The sequence below is a fragment of the Sorex araneus genome, chromosome 4 (genome assembly GCF_027595985.1).
Source record: "Sorex araneus isolate mSorAra2 chromosome 4, mSorAra2.pri, whole genome shotgun sequence".
Lineage (NCBI taxonomy): Eukaryota > Metazoa > Chordata > Mammalia > Eulipotyphla > Soricidae > Sorex > Sorex araneus.
Window position 1 is genome coordinate 43,541,636 of NC_073305.1, and position 18,229 is coordinate 43,559,864.

The window sequence follows — 18,229 nt, forward strand, 5'->3', positions numbered from 1 at the left end:
GGATTGTGGGTAGGGGGAAGAAGGGGAGTGGTGAGGCACTTGCCTTATGTCCCAGTGACCCTGGTTGGAATACTCAGCACCAAGTGAGCACTGCCAAGGGCCGCTCCTGAGCACAGTCGGGGTTAAACCCTGAGCACTACTAAATGTGGCCCCCAAATTTGTCTCCTTGCTTCCCCGCCATGCAGAAGCATGCCAAGATCATTAGCAACATAGTTGACGATATGGCTACCTAGGAATTCATACTAGGTAGGCCTCCCCCAAACACGCACATACATGAAATCTTCTCCATGTTTTTTATACAGTGTCTTCTTAGATAAAGCTTGAAAATGACTCAGGTGGCCACATTTTCCCACGCTGGACCTGCAGGGGTTTTAGTTGTTGTTGTTGGGGGGGGGGCGATAAAGCGGGGGTGGAGTGGGTATGGGAGCTGTAACCAGCAGACCTCAGGGCTTACTCCGGGTTCTGCACTCAGGGGTCACTCCTGGCGGGGCTCAGGATCAAACCCAGGCTGGTCGCATGTAAGACAAACATACTATCTCCCGTACTCCCTCTCCAGCCCCTGGGCCCGCAGATTTTTGAGAGCCGGAATCAGTCCTGAACCCCACACAAAGATCTGTGGCAAATGCGAAACAGACTTCCAGTTGCTATTTGTTAAGTTCGCCAGGGAGAAGAGAGAGCCATTAACTTGTTAATGAGCCGGCCCAGGGCGCCTCTGCAGACAGCGAGTCATTAGCTTTTATCAGAAGCTGTTTGTTTGCAGGAGCCGGCTGGGCGAGAGGTCCCCGCACTCCCGAGTTGGAGGTTTTCCCTGAGCTGGCCTGCGGCTGTCTTCGGGCCACTGCAAGTTCCAAGAACAATGACCAAGGTAAGACTCAAGGTGTCCCTAGGAGTCCCATGACGAAGGTAGTTTTTGACCTTAACCCCTATGCGGTGACTGTGGCTGTTCTGTTCTTTAACTCTTGAGTCGGATTTTAACTCTGTGTTCCCCGTCCATGGAATTTAGTGGACCTGGCTAGCTGACACTAACTCCTCTCTCCTCTCTGAATCGGATGCCTTGTGTTGGTGGTATATGCATACACTTCAGTAGGACTATTAGGAATCTAAACATTGATTTCTGATAGTCAATTTTTAGGTTTTCAGGTCAGATGCTTCTTGATTGACGGTAAACACTTAGTTCATCCTTTTGGCCCTGCTTTTTGTATGTGTTTGGAGGCCAATCTTGCGGTGTTCAGGATTTACTCCTGACTCTGCCAGGGTATGTGATCACTCCGGCGGGGGGGGGGGGGGGGGGGGGCTGAGAGGCATTGTGGTACCGGGGAATTCAGCCTGTGTCACAAGCTCCCGACCCACTATCTCTCTGGCCTTGTGATCCCGCTTTTGTATCCCCCGCAGCACAACCAAGCAGCGTGCAATACTGGAAGTGTCCCAAGACCAAGAGCATTTGGTTCTGGTGTTCAGCGTTCTCTTAGTGTTCCTTCGGGAGCCCCACTCCACAGCACTTCCTGTAGCCCCCACCCCCAGCCTGGCTCCCTGGGTCTCTGAGACACAGCACTTGGTGGCAGGGCTGGCCGCTGCCTCTGCCACTTCTGCAGGGACAGAGCTCCATCCCCCACCAGAGAGGCAGAAAAGCTTGACAGTCACCACGATAACAAGTCAGGAGGACTGGCCTTTCTCCGTTGTGAGTCGTGACAGACAACTCCAGAGTGCTCTAGCACTCTCAGGAGTGAAAGAGAGGACTGGGCAAGGGACAGCGGCCTCGGACTCATCTGTGGAGTAGGAGCGAGGTACCTGTATGTATGTAAACCCCCAGGCCCTAGCACTTTTGCAAGCATGGGACCCAAATTACAATAATTGAAAAAATGTATTCGTCGGGGAGTCAGTTTGGGTTCGGGGGTGGTGAGATTGAAGGTGGGATCATAAGGAAGGAAGGAAGGAAGGAAGGAAGGAAGGAAGGAAGGAAGGAAGGAAGGAAGGAAGGAAGGAAGGAAGGAAGGAAGGAAGGAAGGAAGGAAGGAAGGAAGGAAGGAAGGAAGGAAGGAAGGAAGGAAGGAAGGAAGGAAGGAAGGAAGGAAGGAAGGAAGGAAGGAAGGAAGGAAGGAAGGAAGGAAGGAAGGAAGGAAGGAAGGAAGGAAGGAAGGAAGGAAGGAAGGAAGGAAGGAAGGAAGGAAGGAAGGAAGAGAGCAGAGAAGAGAAGAGCAGAGGGTCAGGTCAGGATGGCCAGGTCTTTAAGTAAGTTGTCCCAAAAAGGGGGAAAATCCTTTTCTTTTTATATTTTCTTAGAGCACTTATAAAAGTGGCATTTTTGGTTTTTTTGTGCTTTTTTGGGTTTTGTTTTTGGTGGGGTTTGTTTGTAGGTTTTTTTGCGGGGGCGCTTTTTGGGTGACACTCGGTGATGCTTAGGAGTTACTCCTGGCTCTGCACTCTCAGGAATCACTGGTGGTGCTCAGAGAACCAGGTGGGATACTGGCCTGGCGATGGATCCTGGTTTGACTGCCTGAAAGGATAATTGCCCTACCTGAGGTACTATCGCTCCAGGCCCCTTTATAGTGGATTTAAGGCACGCAGATGTCGAAGACAAAGGGGTGGGAGAGAGTAGGATGTTTGAAAGGATTATCTTCTGCATATCCTGGGCCCATTCTCCTGACATTCCATAACAGGAATTTCTTGAGCTTCGGGCCATTCTCTTTCTAATCTCACCCTGCCTGTTTCCCTCCAACCCTATCTCACCCTCTCAGAGAGCTCACTGCCTCCGACCCCTTACATGGTCACTCAGCGCTGAAGCCCCTCCCTCCCCTTTTTTTTTTTGTTTGTTTTTTTTTTGTTTTTGGGTCACACCCGGCGATGCACAGGGGTTACTCCTGGCTCTGCACTCAGGAATCACCCCTGGTGGTGCTCAGGGGACCATATGGGATGCTGGGATTAGAACCCGGGTCGGCCGCGTGCAAGGCAAACGCCCTACCCGCTGTGCTATCGCTCCAGCCCCCCCTCCCTCCCCTTCTAACCCCCAAACCTGGCCCAGGCCATCCGCCTTGCATCCAGTGCTACTCGCCCCCTCTGGAGTTCATGGACAGCGCAGATGTTTCCATACATGCCCCTCTTCGGAGAAAAAGGGAGCTTGTGTGGCAGAAATGTCCATCCTAGGGTTCGGGTGGAAACACACACAACTCACACACACACACACTCACACACACACACACACACACACACACACACACACACACACACTAACATTGCCTGACTCTGGGCCTCTATACCTCGGTTCCTCCCTCTCTGAAGATGGGGATGTGACTACCTGTCCCAGCTCAGGTTCTAAAGATTGTGCCACAGCCCCCTTTGGCACCAGTGCAAAGGTGTAGTGCTGCAGACCTACTCAGCCCCCAAGGAAAAGACCCCTAAATTCACCATGCCACTAATTGTCTCCCCCAGAAAGTGAGATGCCAGCACCCCTTAGGTCAGCAGGCCTGGGACTTGCAAAAATTTCAAGCAGTGCACTTCACCTTGAGCCTCCTGGGTGGGGGTGGGGGCCCTAGTCAGTTGGCGAAGGTATGATTAGCTCTCTTATGCTCTGCACTTCCAAAAGCCGGGTCCCAGAGCTTCCGGCCAGGGTCCCTGTGCTCTGAAGCTCAGTGAGCCCATTGACGCATATTCACAGGATCCGGGCCACACAAGGTGCCAAGCCGGCAGCTCCCAGAGTCACTTGGAAATACTGCTAAATTATAAATAAATGAGTCGCATCCAACATAGGTCTCACGGAAACTTACCCCATCTTCCTTTTTATTATTATTATTTTTTTTTTTTAATTAATTCTCCTCCGCTGCAGGTGTAGACGCAAACGGCGGAGTTTCCTGACACCTGGGGCCTAAACATTCCCACAGGCAGAAGCTGAAGCGGAAATGGCCTTGAACTCTGCGGGTTCCTTCTGCCCTGGGTAAATCCGGCCCACAGGGATGGGGGAAGGGAACCAGAAGGGACACACAAAGCTCCGTGCACGCGGGCCTGACGGCAGGAGTCAAGCATCCGGCTTTCTCTTTAGAAGTAGAGTTAAACGATCTTTAGGAAGGACTTGGACACACTAAGTCCCCCATGAAACCTGCCCGGGCACCGCGGCTCGGAGCGCAGCCCTAGAGGATGCTCCAGGAGCCGCCAAACCTAGGAACGCTTTCAGTCTCCCTGCAAGCCGGTGGCTGCAGGGGGCAGGGGAGGTGGGGGTGGGCCCAAGTCCAGGTGGGGCTGGGAGGCCAGGCTGCAGCGCCGCGCACCCGGCCGTGGCCCTGTGGCCCCGTGGTCCCGTGGCCTCACCCTTGCCACGCGGGTGCGCCCGACGTCCCGCGCAGCCACGCCAGGTGCCAGGTCAGGAACCGCGAGCTCTGGTGCTCCCACCTCCACGGCCAGGCCTCGCCTTACTGCCCACCCTGGACAGCGCACCCTTTCCCCACCACCGAGTAACCCCGGGACCTCAGCACCACCGCCTCTTTTTTAAATTAATTAATTAATTAATCTATTTATTTATCTATTTATTTTAGTTTGGGGGCCACATCCAGCGATGCTCTGAGGTTGCTCCTGGCTCTGCACTCAGGAATCACTCCTGGCGGAGCTCGGGCAACCAGAAGGGATGCTGGAGGGTCGAACCCGGGTCTGCTGCGAGCAGGGCAAGCGCCTTACCTGCTGTACTCTAGCTCCGGCCACCACCTGCACCCCTTCTTTTTTTTAAAAAAAAAAGAAAGGAATAAAACGTAGTCCCCTTCCCGGGGCGGAGGGGAGGGGGCTAGCATGAAACGCTTTGAGAGACCCAAACACGGCCTGGGGATATTCCTGGTGATGCCAATTACTCTCCCGGTCTCCAGCATCGCGCGCTAGAGTGATTGACTCGCCCTCCAGCCCCCACCCCCACCCCGACCAAATCTGATGTTTTGACCCGCAGCTAACAATAGAGACATTAGGGCCTGTTATCCAGTTTCGCCGGACTCCGCCCAGCCCATTCTCCCTCTTTGTGTCCCCCAGCCTCACGCCTCCACCCTCGAGGGGTTTGGCTTTGAACCCGTGGGTGCCCCGCCTCCCCGCCCGCAGCAGGGTCCGCCCCGCTCCTTCCCAGGGGGTCTTCGCAGGCGGAGGGAGGGTCCCAGGAAAGCTGAGTCTTTGACTTTGGGTCAAAGCTTTCACTGAGGACTTTCCCCAAGCATCCTGGCTCCCGCGGGATTACTTTTCCCATCAAGTTCCAGATTTCAGGTCTAGAAATGTTGATGTTCGCCTCTGGGTGTTTTGGCAATGGCTGTGAATTGAAGTCCTGCTAACTTCCTCCCCACTCCCACGCCCCTAAATTGTTAGGTGCTAAGGACTGCCGGAAGATGGAGCGCTTCTCTTCCAGGTAGGGGGCAATCTTGACTGTGAACTTGGTGGGCTTAGGAAATGATGTTCTACACCTACTTAATTTTGTTTGACTTGAGCTTTAAGAGAACCGCCATCAGGTTGGCTGTTTTTTTCCTGAAAGATCTGAAAGGTTAGAAGCAACTACGTCACTGGTTTTACTTTTAACATTTCAATGAGGTTAACGGCTGCACTCTGAAATGGTTATGAAGGTCAATATTTCAACCAAATGGAAGATCTGCTTCTAAGAAGATGTAGTCAATACTTGCAAATCTACTTAAGAAGCTATAGTCAATATTTGCGAATCTACTAAGAGTAATTGGGTTGGTTTTTTTTTTCATTCTAAAAAATGGTGGGGTGGGTGGATTTGGAGTGATATTCCGTGGGGGTAGGGGTGAGGAGCTCTGTGCTCCATCTGGGTGCCAGGGATTAAACCAGGTCCTCACATGAAAAGCAAACCCCTGTACTATCACTCTAGACCCAATCTACAAATCTTTTAAAAACAGCTAGTGCCAGATGAAATTGTTTGTAAAATGTGATTCATCAATTACCTAGATTATCAAGCAGCCATTTTAAAATAGCTGTCTGAGAACAATATTCAGGGGAACGCATACATGAAAGAGAAGATACAAATTTTATACCAACTTAAAACTTTGTGAATTGAGGACAGACCCTAAGAAGTAACAAAATATATTGAACACGGGTGGATATTAGACTATTTTTTTCTCACAACTGTTCTTTGTTTTGTATGAATTAGCCAATCATTTTAAAAGAACGCCAAGAGGGAAAAAAAAAAGGCCGTGTTCTACAATTTCTTCTTAGTTGTCTGTGCTCTTACCCCACATGAACTCAAGAGGCTTTATTTGCTTTGCTCGGCTAACTGGTGTTTGATTTCCTCTTCCTAGTGTGATTTGGATCATGGTCATTTCCAAAGCATTGGAATTAGTTGCGGGTGAGACTTTTTGTTCTTTTGATCCCTGACAAGTTCCATGGGGCCAGAAACACCAACTCCAAGGGGGTTGGCTTCAGAGTGGTGACCTTGTCCTTCACATACAGGTCTAGCCAGCAGAAGTGACAACATTGGACCCCGAGAGCAGCCTGCGGTTCGCCCTCAGTCTTTGCAGTTTGTGTCTCCCCCGAGAATCCTGGACAGTAAGAGCGACTTCCCTTACCCTTAACCCTGTTCTCTCCCTGTACTGAGCCAGCTCTTGGCTCCTGAGACTCGCTTTGACACTTTCCCGAAGAGCATGGTTCTGGTTCCTGTGCCAAGCAAAGGCTGGAGTGGTCTTCTCGTGGGGGTGAAATAGGCAGTATGTTCTCACTCTTCTTTTTTTGTGGTGCCAGGCCCGAACACGGGACTTCATACAAGGTGTGCACTTAGTCATGTCCTCAGCCCTAGAGGGTGTGTTTTTTTGTTTATTTGTTTTGGGAACACACCCTGGCAGTGCCCAGGTCTTACTCCTGCCTCTGCACTCAGGATCACTCCTGGCGGGACTCAGGGGACCATATGGGGGGAATAAAACCCAAGACAAGCGTCCTGCCAGCTGTACTATTGCTTGGGCCAAGACTATAGTCTTCACCTCTGGGAAACCTACTCCTTTACGGGATTCCACTTCACCCTGGGGGCCCACCACTGTTCTATGCATGAAAAGGGTTTCGCCAGTAAGGGACATGGGTGGCCAAAGGAGCACTTGGTCAGCCAAGTTGGTCTGTGCAGTCAGCATGTCACGAGCCCTCTGGGGAGCACTGTGCTGCCTTTTTTTAGGGACACTCAGCTGTTCATTGCCTCCACCCGCTCAGCCACCTCTTTGCACCTTTCAGATAAGGAGCTCAACAAAACCTGCTGTCTGAATGGGGGGACCTGCATGCTGGGGTCCTTCTGTGCCTGTCCCCCCTCCTTCTATGGACGCAACTGTGAGCTGGATGTGCGCAAAGAGTAAGCTTTTTGTTCTGTTCTGTTTGGTGGTGGGGAGGGGGCAGGCGGTTGGGGGACACACACAGGGCTTCTGGCACTGTGATAAGGGAATCAATTCTAGCGGGTTGGAGGACCAGATGGGGTGCTGGGGATTGAATCTGGGTCAGATGCGTGCAAGGCAAGCCCTTAACCGCTGTACTGTCTCTCCGGTCCCATAGTAAACTTTTAAAGGAGATGTGGGGTCGGGGAAAGGCTGCGGGTGGGAGGCATCTAAGGTACGAATGTCTCACCATCTCTGTTCACTCACAGGAACTGCGGTTCTCTGCGCCATGGCACCTGGCTGCCCAGGAAGTGTTCCATGTGTAAGTGCTGGCATGGCCAGCTTCGCTGCTTTTCACAGGCATTTCTACCTGGTTGTGGTGAGTGGATAGAGCCCTTTTTGCCGTTTTGGGTTAGTCACATCTTGTGCTTAGTTACTGGGGTCTCTCCATGACTTGGGAAGAGCCTGGCAGCCCAAGTTCTGTATCTGGACGCACCAGGACTCTGGATGGGACAGTAACCCTGGCCGTCCTGTGTTCATTGGATTCTCCCCCAGTTCTGTGGACACATTACAGAATGTGAACTGATTCTGAGAAAAATAGACAAGAAAAGGTTTCTAAGTCAAATATGACAGTCCTGCTGTCTGATTCCCTTTCCTCTGGGCTGTAAGACTCAGAGAGTTTCCAGGAGAGACAGCTCAGTTGGTACACACCCCTAAAACAGGGTCAGGGACTTCCAACTCTAGTGAATGCACTTCTTCCCCCTGAGGCTTCGCAACCCCCCCAAACACACACACACACACACACACACACACACACACACACACACACACACACACTTCTTTAAACATCATGGAAGACTCTCCCCACCCTGCCCCTTTGGCCTTACTGATTTTCATTGATTTCAGGAGAACAAAGACCGGAAGGGCAGGCACCAGGCACCTAGAGAGGCTTACGGGCCGGCCTCCTGAGCCATTGTCTAGACTGCCCAAGTTCAGAGGCTTTTCATTGTTTTGATGCTGTGAATGTTAGAAGTTGGAGATATTTGAACCAGAGTAATAGTTCAGTGGGCAGGGCTCTTACCTTGCATGTGGCCACCCCAGGTTAGATCCCCAACACTACATGTGGTTCCTTAAGCCCTGCCCATTAGTGATTACTGAGGGCAGAGTCAGGAGTAAGCCCTGAGCATTACAGATTGTGTCCCCTAAGCAAAACAAAATGAAACAAAAGGAGAAGGGGGGGGAAAGTTGGGGATGTTAGAGTTCATGAAGTAAATAAAAGCAAATCAATGCTTTGTTTGAGTACATGGGGGCCCCTTCCCAGAGAGAGAGAGTGGCTCCTTACATCCTCTCAGCTCTGCAATAGGTCTTTAGTAAGTGGGTGAGAAACCTATTTTCTTCCTGGAACTTGAGACCACAAATTTTGCCATCTGCTTGTCATCAGAGTCTAACCAAGTCCTGCCCCATCCTGCAAAGGCTGAGCTCCTGGAAGAGCCAGTTAGATTTTTGACAACTCTGGTTGAAAGGTTTTATCAGGGAATTCTTGATTCCTTCCCTGGTCGGTGTTGTTGAGCCTATAAACCTTCTGGCACCTCATTGGTTTGGGGGATCACCGGAGGGTAAATTGCCGAGGGTTTTCCTTTAATGACCTGTGTCCCTCCCTTCCAGATGGCCAGGTGATGGATGACCACCTCACAGCCTCCAGGACTCCAGGGTTAGCACCGTCTGTGCACACCATGCTCTTGCTCCCTTGCATCTGCCTCGTTCTACAAAGCTACCATATTTACATGCAATTTTTGTCAGGCAAATTTTATGGTCAGTAAAGTCTGATATTTTAAATTACCTCAAACTAGTAAAGACATTTCCATTATCGTCCCAGAAGTTTCCTTAAATACCAGCTGCTTTCCTCTGCTCTCCCCTCCCCTAAAAACTTAACTTTTAAGAGTTAGCCCCGGGTTGGGGGAGATAACTCAAAGGGCTAGAGAGCAAGCTCAGCATGTTCCCTCCCTGGAACCATGTGGCATCCCAAGCACCAATGGCAAGAACCCCCAGATAAATTTTAAATGGTACTCAAGCCCTGTACATGTGCCAATTCTTTTTTTGGGGGGTCACTCCCAGCGATGCTCAGGAGTTACTCCTGGCTTTGCACTCAAAAATCATTCCTGCAGTGCGCGGGGGACAATATGGAATGCTAAGGGTTGAACCCGGGTTGACCGCATGCAAGGCAGATGCCCTACCTGCTGTACTATCGCTCCAGTCCCTTGATAACATGTTCTTATTCAAAAGTTTCTTATTAACAATTCTACCTTCATATTACAGGATAATCCTAATGTGGAACAGAGGATAAAGTTTTGCCTAGTCTAACAAAGTCTGACAGTATCTTGAAAAGGAAAGGAAAAGAAACTCTATGGGAAGTGGGCGGGAGAGAAGGTCTAGATAATAGAGGTGAGGGACGGGGCACTGGATTAGTGGAAGCACAAGTGTGCATCAGGGAGACGAGGTCGAGACAAGGATGCAAATTAGAGCAAAATTAGAAACAAGAAAACAGATTGTGTAGTTTGATTATACTGGCACAGAAGCAAGTTAAAAAGCTAAGTTGAAAGCCAGTTGCTGTCATTTATAGAAAGCTGCATAAGTCAAGGACATCCTGCACTTTTTTTTTTTCTCCAGACATCTAATTTTCCCAAGAAAAGTGCTGGACAAACTGTTTTCTCTACACTATGCAATTGTTTTAACTGCTATTGAAGAAAGTATATTCATCATGTACTTGCTATAAACCAAGTGCTAATACTTTATATTGTGAAGCTCACTTCAAAAACATCTTTCATATGTACATGAGCCCAGTAATACTGGAATCTGTATTGACCCAAATGTGAACTGTGGTACTGGCTAGGTAGCTGGGAACAGGTACTTTGTAGTGGTGGGTTGTTTGCCTCTGTGGACTTTGGTGTTGTCCATGGAGAGGGTGTACTACATCTGCTTTCACAGAGACAAGATGACCACACCTGGCTTCACAGTGAGGAAACAAAGGTTGAGAAAACTTGAAAGTGAGGAAATGAGCTGGAAAGATAGTACAATGGATAAGGCGCGTGCTTGCTTGATGGCTGGCTCGCATGGAGGCTGATCCTGGTTCCATTTCCGCCGCCACATATGGTTCCACAAGCACTGCCAGGAGTAACTCCTGACCATAGCCAAAACAAAAGAAAAAAAAAATTCAAGAAGCAAAAAGAGGAGAACGGAAAAGCACGGAGGGAGGAAGGAAGGAAGGAAAGGAACTGAGCTTGTGGTACTTCGGGAGTGAGGACTGTGCAGTAAGAGTCATGATTTGCTTCTATAATGATCCATAGTTTCAAACACCCAACTGAGTGGGGTTTTTTTTTACAGTGTGAAATGTAATAAACAGGAAGCAGTGAGGGACACCCCTACAGGGCTCAGCATAGAGTGGGTATAGGTGCTGTGGGGTGGCAGGTGGTCTGGCCACTTCCTGGCAGTGGGGCCCAGTCTATGAACCTGGGCTGCTGCCTGTAGCTGGTTAGATGAAAAGAGATGAAAAGTGAAATACTTGTACAAAATAGGTTTTCCCGATTTCTTTCTACCTGCTTGGCTAACACAGGGTGTTTAAATAACTTTTTTTTTTTTTGCCCAGAAATCAACAAAACAACAACAAAAAATTCAGAGTATTGATTTGCATGCAAATATCTGTGGGGAGTGGTCCGGTGTTCACCTGCCCACTTAATTTGGGCCACATCATCTCTACTCACTGTCTCTTTACATCAGCTTTTTTTTTTTTTTTCGATTTTTGGGTCACACCCGGCAATGTTCAGGGGTTACTCCTGGCTCTGCACTCAGGAATCACTCCTGGTGGTGCTCAGGGGACCATGTGGGATGCTGGGAATTGAACCCAGGTCAGTCGCATGCAAGGCAAACACCCGATCTGCTGTGCTATTGCTCCAGCCCCAACATCAGCTTTTTAAAAAAAAAAAAATTAATGGGGATTGAGCCAGGACTGCATATATTTAAGATAGTTGCTCCACCACTGAGCCACATTTCCAGCCCCTCAACTCATTTTAATTGTGGAAAAATATAATGTAAACGTTGTCATTGTAGCTCTTTGGGAGGGGGAATTAGACCATACCATGATGCTCAGAGATCACTCCTGGTGGGCTCTTCAGACCATATGGTATGTCAGGAATTGAACCTGGGTCAGCTGTGTTTAAGGCAAACACCATACCCCCTATCATTGTGACCATTGCTTCAGCCCTATCATTGTAACCATTTTTATGACCGCATTTCAGTGGTACTGAGTACATTCCTTCTTCCCAAATGAAATTCTGTGCCTATGGAATGCTGGTGTTCCATTCCCCTCTCCTGTCCCGAGTAGCCGCTATTATAATTTCTGTGTTTATGGGCTTTTATTGTTCAGATCCCTCCCATAAGGGGCATCACACATTATGTATCCTTAGAAGAACTAGGATGAACTTTGGGTGTCTTTAAAGTTCTTCCCCGGTGCAGGCGGTGTCAGCTCGTCATTCTCGTTAAAACTGAAGACTAGGGGCCAGAGTGAATGTACAGCAGGGAGGGCACTTGCCTTGCACGTGGCCCATCTGTGTTCAATTCCTGCCATCCCATATGACTCCCTGAGCCCACCAGGAATAATTCCTAGAGTGCAGAGCCAGGAGTAAACGCTGAACACTACTGGGTGTGGCCCAAAAACTGAAGGAAAAAAAACACTAAAGATTATACCCCATACCCGCTTTTATCCATCCATTCACCCCATCCGTAGACATTCTTTCTACCTTTTAGCTTTTGTGTATTAGTGTACAAGTGTCTGCCCAACACCCTTCAGTTTCAACAATGGCTTTACCTTTTTGTTTGTTTGTCTTGAGGTCACCTCAGCAGTGCTCAGGGGTTACTCTTGATTCTTCACTCAGGAATCACTTCTGTGGTGCTTGGGGGATCATATAGGGTTCCAGAAATTGAGCCTGAGTTGGCTGCATGCAAAGCAAGCACCTTACCCACTGTTCTATCTGGCTCCATCGCTGTTTTTTTAATAGTAGTCATCTGAATGGGTATAGAATGATATCTTTCGGATGTTTGAATTATGTGTCCATAGGATTAATAATGTTGAGTTTTTCATGTGCCTACTGATTATTGTTTATTTATACAGTTCCCAGAATTAAATCCTGGACCTCTCACAAATAAAGCATGTACATTAACCACTGAGTCACAGCCTCAGCACCCATCAACTCATTTTTTTGAGAAGTTTTTTACTTGTTCAAAGCAATGGTATGTGTGAAGTCCTGATGATTTGAACGGGTCGTGAAATTAAAATGTGAAACAGAATGCCATCAAAGGTTGCGAACTGGATGAGATATCCAAGTCAACACTCAGTGTCAATAGTGCTTCATCCTTTGACCCTGTCCCTCCATGCGAATGGACTTGCACTGAAGTACTTGTTGATCCGGAGGACTGGTATCGGGATGGTTGTTCACATTAGGGTTCAGCCTTAATCTTAGCCCACATTAAAGTCCTCTTCAAGCTGGAGATGACTCAAAGAGATGGAGCACATGTTTTGCACATGGGAGCCCCGGGTTTGATCCCCAGCACTGCAGTGTCCCCAGAACTATTAGCTCTGCCCCCACTCCTCCCCCAAATCATCTTTAGGTAAAGATATTTCGTGACATGGAGAATTGCATAATGCCAATCCAGATAATAAACAACCATAGTACATAAATTATGCCCTCAGCTAGGGTGATGTTTTGTTTGTTTAGGGCCACACTAGCAGTGCTCAGTCTTACTTCCAACTCTGTGCTCAGGGATCACTCCTGCGGGGTTTGGGGGACCAGGGATCAAATCCTGGTAAACTGCGTACATGAAAAGTGTCCGACCCACTGTACTATCTCTTTAGCTCCTCAACTAGAATCCCTCCTAATAATTTGTAAAAGCAGCCCATAGCTATAGTACAACAGGTAGGGCATTTGCCTTGCAACCTGGGTTTGATCCCCGTCATCCCATATGGTCCCCCAAGCACTGCCAGGAGTAACTCCTGAGTATAGAACCAGGAGTAACCTGGTTACTCCCAGGTTGAGCATTGCCAGGTGTGACCCAAAAGCCAAAAATAAATAAATTAATTAAATAACTCTTAAAAGGAAACATGAAAATAGTAAAATTATTTAAGAAGTGAGGTTATAGATAATTCATCTTATTTAAAAAGCTGCCTAGAAAAAAACAAAGTCATCTACGTTGCATGCAATTCTGTCAGTGGGAAATTTAAAAAAATTTTAAGATTAAGAATGAAGGTTATTTATGTGTTTCTTTTTGAGGTTACAAATAATCCTAATGAGGCTGATGAATGTTTTCATGGGAGAGGGTCATGGTTAACACAGGACAACTATAGGATAACAAGGGAAAAAATATTAATAGAGGTTGCTTTCTCTTCTGTGAAAATCACAGTAGTATCAGTGTTAACAGTGATTTATACTTAGACGGCATCAACAAAGAAAAGCACTGCCGGGTAGTAAATGACATTTTTGGTCATTGTCACTGTCATCCCATTGCTCATTGATTTGCTCGAGCGGGTACCAGTAACGTCTCTATTCGGAGACTTGTTTGTTACTGTTTTTGGCATGTTGAATGTGCCATGGGTAGCTTGCCAGGCTCTGCCATGCGAGCGAGATACTCTCGGTAGCTTGTTGGGCTCTTCGAGAGGGGCAAAGAAATCGAACCCGGGTCAGCTGCGTGCAAGGTCAGCTGTCCTACCGCTGTACTTGGATGGGAGACTTCTTTGTTATGTGTTTTAAATCAGTTTCGAAGAAGCCTGGAACAGGAGAGTTGTGGTGGGGGGAGGGGTGCATGAGAGTTTTGAGGCTCACTCCTGAGAACTGCCCCTAGAGTGTGGCAGGGCCATGCAGGGATGCTAGGAGTGACCAGCTTCAGCTGATGTCCCTGGGACAGGGCGTCCAGGAGCTTGTCTGTGGCCCAGAGTTGTCCCTAATAAAATCTAGGAGTCTGGCCTTAGCCTTTGGAATGGATCACTGAGCACAGGCTGCTCCCAGAAGGAGCGGGCCTTGGTCACCGACTCCCTTCAGATCAGGACAGTTGAACTAACGTGTGCAGCATCTGGCAGAATCAAAGCATGAAGAAGATTAGTGGGCAGATCAAAGTACCCAGCACTGCAAGGGAGCTCAGGGGACAGCTGCTGGACGGGGATCCTTTCTCGCCTCCACCCCGACTATGGTCCCTGGCCCGAGGTGCTCACCCACTACCTGCCGGTGGAGTGCTGAGACCCTCCTCCCTGAGGGGTCTGTGCCGTGAGCCTCGCAACAACCTCAGGCTCTCACTGCTGTTTCCTGAATGACCATCCATCTGGGCAAGGAAGACTATGACAGGGGTTGCACCCCCACCAGCCTGGGGCCCATCCTGGGAGCGAAGCATCTTCTCGTCTTTTCAGCTGTCTCAGAGGGTCCCACCGCCCAGCGCAGGCTGCTTCAGAGCATTGAAGTATTGGCCTCCCTGCTCCTACCTCCAGGGCCCGTGATTTCCTCTCCTTCGACCTTAGGCTGTTTCACAAACCCATCATGTGCCGTCACATGTCTCTGAGGGCTTGGCCAACAGTACTCAGCAAACAGCCATGCCACAATCTGGGTTAATATTTTCCTTCTTTTCATAGTTTGGATACTTCAGGAATGAGGTATTAACCAATTTCTCTGTTAAAGATCTTTCTCTTGGGGCTGGAGCAATAGCACAGCGGATAGGGCGTTTGCCTTGCACAGGCCGACCTGGCTTCAATTCCCAGCATCCCATATGGTCCCCTGAGCACCGCGAAGGGTGGTTCCTGAGTGCAGAGCCAGGAGTAACCCCTGTGCATCGCCAGGTGTGACCCAAAAAGAAAAAAAAAACAATATTTCTCTTAATACCTCTATTGCAAACCACAACACCCCAAAGGAGAGAGAGAGAGCAAAAGGGAATACCCTGCCACAGAGGCGGGGTGGTGTGGAGGGGATGGGGTGGGGGTGGTAGGAGGGATGCTGGGACCATTGGTGGTGGAGAATGGGCACTGGTGGAGGGATGGGCAGTTGATCATTGTATGACTGAAATGCAAGCACGAAAGCTTGTAGGTCTGTAACGGTACCTCACGGTGAATCACTAATAAAAATTTTTTTTTAAAAAAATCTTTCTCTGCAAAGGTCCTAAACAACCAAAACCATAAAGAAAAAAAAGGGGGGGAACTGGAGAGAACAAGGAAGTAAGGTGCTTGCCTTGCATTTTGGCCCACCCTGGTTTGATCCCCAGCACCCATGGTCCTCCAGGCACCACCCCGGTTACTCCTGAGAGCAGAGCCAGGAATAGCCCCCGAAGCACTGCTAGATGAGGCATAAGTACCCTCCCCCACAAAAAAGAGAATTCAGGGAGAGTGTCTATCCCATGCTTACCTTGCGGAAGTCCTCCCTCACTAGTGCTCCTGATTGTTCCCATCTGTGGCCCCAGCCCTTGACCCCAGCTGCTCCTGGGAAGAAGGAGCTCTGACCATTAGTGAGGACCGCCCAGTACTTGGCTGAGCCAGGAGCTAGAATGCAGTTTCTGGGGAGCTCCCTGAGCTTATTTTCTTTCACCTCCTTTTCAAAACTTTCCTATCTACAACACCCAAGGTCTGGACGAGACCCAAATGCCCAACAACAGATGAGTGCATAAAGACATTGTGGTATGTGATACACGATGAAATACTACTCAGCTGTAAGAAAACATGAAATCTTGCTGTTTGCCCTAACATGGATGAAGCCAGAAGGATTCATGCTAAGCATAATCAGAGGGAGAAATACAAATATATGTGGTATATAAAGAAATAAAGCAAGGTTGAGGAGATAACTCGAAGGCACCTAGCTTTACAGATAGGAGGCCCCAGGTTTGGTATCAGACTCTGAATAGTGAGCTGGAGAAACACGTGAGCACTGGACCATATATGGCACACACACACAAAAAAAAAGAATTGACAATGTCCTATGAAAGCAACCCCTTGGGCCCTGACGACAAAACTGAGGTTACTAAGTCAGGAAAGGGTATGGGGAGAGGATAGGAAATGTCCTGGGACAGTGGTGCAGGTTATTTGGTGCTAAGTATAGCATGTTGACATTGTACATTTAATGCAACATCATGCTCCTAAAATTTATATTCTTTGTAGTGTGATAAATGAAATAAAGAACAATGAATGTTTATCAAGTGCTAAATCTCTATATATACTGTGTTTCAATAAAAAATATTTAAAATTTTAAACATTTTATTAATTTTTATTACAAATTCTAAACATATATAGGGATCTCTACAGAGATATATATCTATTGATAGATATTTATATGTAGATACAGAAGAAAGGAAATGGATATATATATGTGTGTATATCCAGGGCCAGAGAGATAATGCAGAAGTTATGGCACTAGCCTAGTATGTAGCTGCAGCCATGGCCCTGATTCAAATCCTGGTGCCACATATGATCCCCCAAGCACCACCTGGTATGGCCCCTGAGCACAGCCAGGTATGACCCCTTCCAAAAAATTTTTCTAAAACCAACAAGATCATTTGATTGCTCATTGTAAAACACTGGAAGAGTATTGAACATTACTGATTATAAAGTAGGTACATATACCCCCCTCATAAGACGTAGAACAACAACAACAAAAAGACTAATACTGTTCATTAAAGAGAAGAAGAGGAGGTCCTGGACAGGAGAAAGAAGGAATAATCTGTAAGAGATGTAAAGTTCAAAGAAACTCCCAGAAGGGCTCCTGCCATACTAAAGGTAAGAGACATCAGGAAAGAAATTACATAAATTTTAAGATTTTTTAAATTTTAAATATTTTAATTAAAGCATAGTTCATAAGCAAAATGATTAATCAACACCACTTTATATCCCAGTGCCTTTGGAGAAGGATTTTCAACATTGTTTTTCTTCCCTCCTTTTAAAAAACTGGTGTACCGTCAGTTCACAGCATTATAAAATTTCAGGGTGTCTAGCTTAGCCCCCTCCGTCTGTGTATAGGGTCCTCACATCCATCCAGTGCACCATTCCCTTGCAAAAAAAACCTGTGAGTAAAGCTGCTCAGATGATGCCAACCCCAAGAGCCAGAGTTTCTTTGTGTTAATGGCCCTGAGGTCAGACCACTTGGGTTCAGATTCTGGATTCTTGCCATCCATGAGACCTCAGACCTCTCCTGTGCCTCAGTTTTCTTTTTGTGCCTCTGTTTCCTCATTGATACGGGGATAATGAAATTTTCCCATTAGAAGTGCAGGGGTCAGAGAGAGTACAGGGGTTAAGACACTTGCCTTGCGTGCGGCCAGTCCTGGTTTGGTCCCTTCTGCACTGCCAGGAGTCACCTCCATAGAATTAGGAGTAGTCCCGAGGTGCCACCAGGTGTGACCCCCAAACCCCTGAATAAAGAGGGCGATATATCACACTGTACTTTTTTATTTGTATTGTCTAGAAAAGACTACACACCTAGAAAAAGTTAACAAATGTTAGCTATTATTTACAATATTAATAAGACAGTTGTTTTATGTTATTATATCTCCCCACAGGTTTTTATCACTTCTATTTTAAAATGTAGAAGCTGAGACTTACCAAAATTAATTAACAGGAGGTCTGGGCCAAGTAGTGACAGGGCTCAGACTCAAATCTGGAGCCTCAAAGTTTACATTTGTTCCAACACTCTTGGAGCAAGTGCCTACCTTGCCAGGGAAAGAAGGATGGGGGGGGGGGGAAGCCAAGCAGCAGAGAGAAGGAAAAAGACTAGTTTATACACCAGGAAGGAAGCACGTGAAAGGGCCTCTTAGCTAACAGCAGCTCCAAAGGACGTTCCTTTTCCCAGCCTGTATTCCTTAGTCTGGAAGCCTCGGGGCTGGTGAAGTTTCCAGTGTCTTCC

The 18,229-nt window shown here is 48.0% G+C and overlaps 1 protein-coding gene across 1 annotated transcript in view; it reads left to right on the top strand.

Annotated features, from left to right (window-relative positions):
• Nucleotides 1-856: 856 nt before the first annotated feature.
• Nucleotides 857-18,229, top strand: part of TDGF1 (teratocarcinoma-derived growth factor 1) — a 29,951-nt gene continuing 12,578 nt past the window's right edge. The window contains exons 1-8 of the mRNA XM_055135158.1: nt 857-865; nt 5,002-5,071; nt 5,326-5,365; nt 6,270-6,337; nt 6,403-6,516; nt 7,186-7,300; nt 7,589-7,698; nt 8,985-9,131. Coding sequence (XP_054991133.1) covers nt 857-865; nt 5,002-5,071; nt 5,326-5,365; nt 6,270-6,337; nt 6,403-6,516; nt 7,186-7,300; nt 7,589-7,698; nt 8,985-9,131 — 673 coding nt within the window. The remainder of the gene's footprint in view (nt 866-5,001; nt 5,072-5,325; nt 5,366-6,269; nt 6,338-6,402; nt 6,517-7,185; nt 7,301-7,588; nt 7,699-8,984; nt 9,132-18,229) is intronic.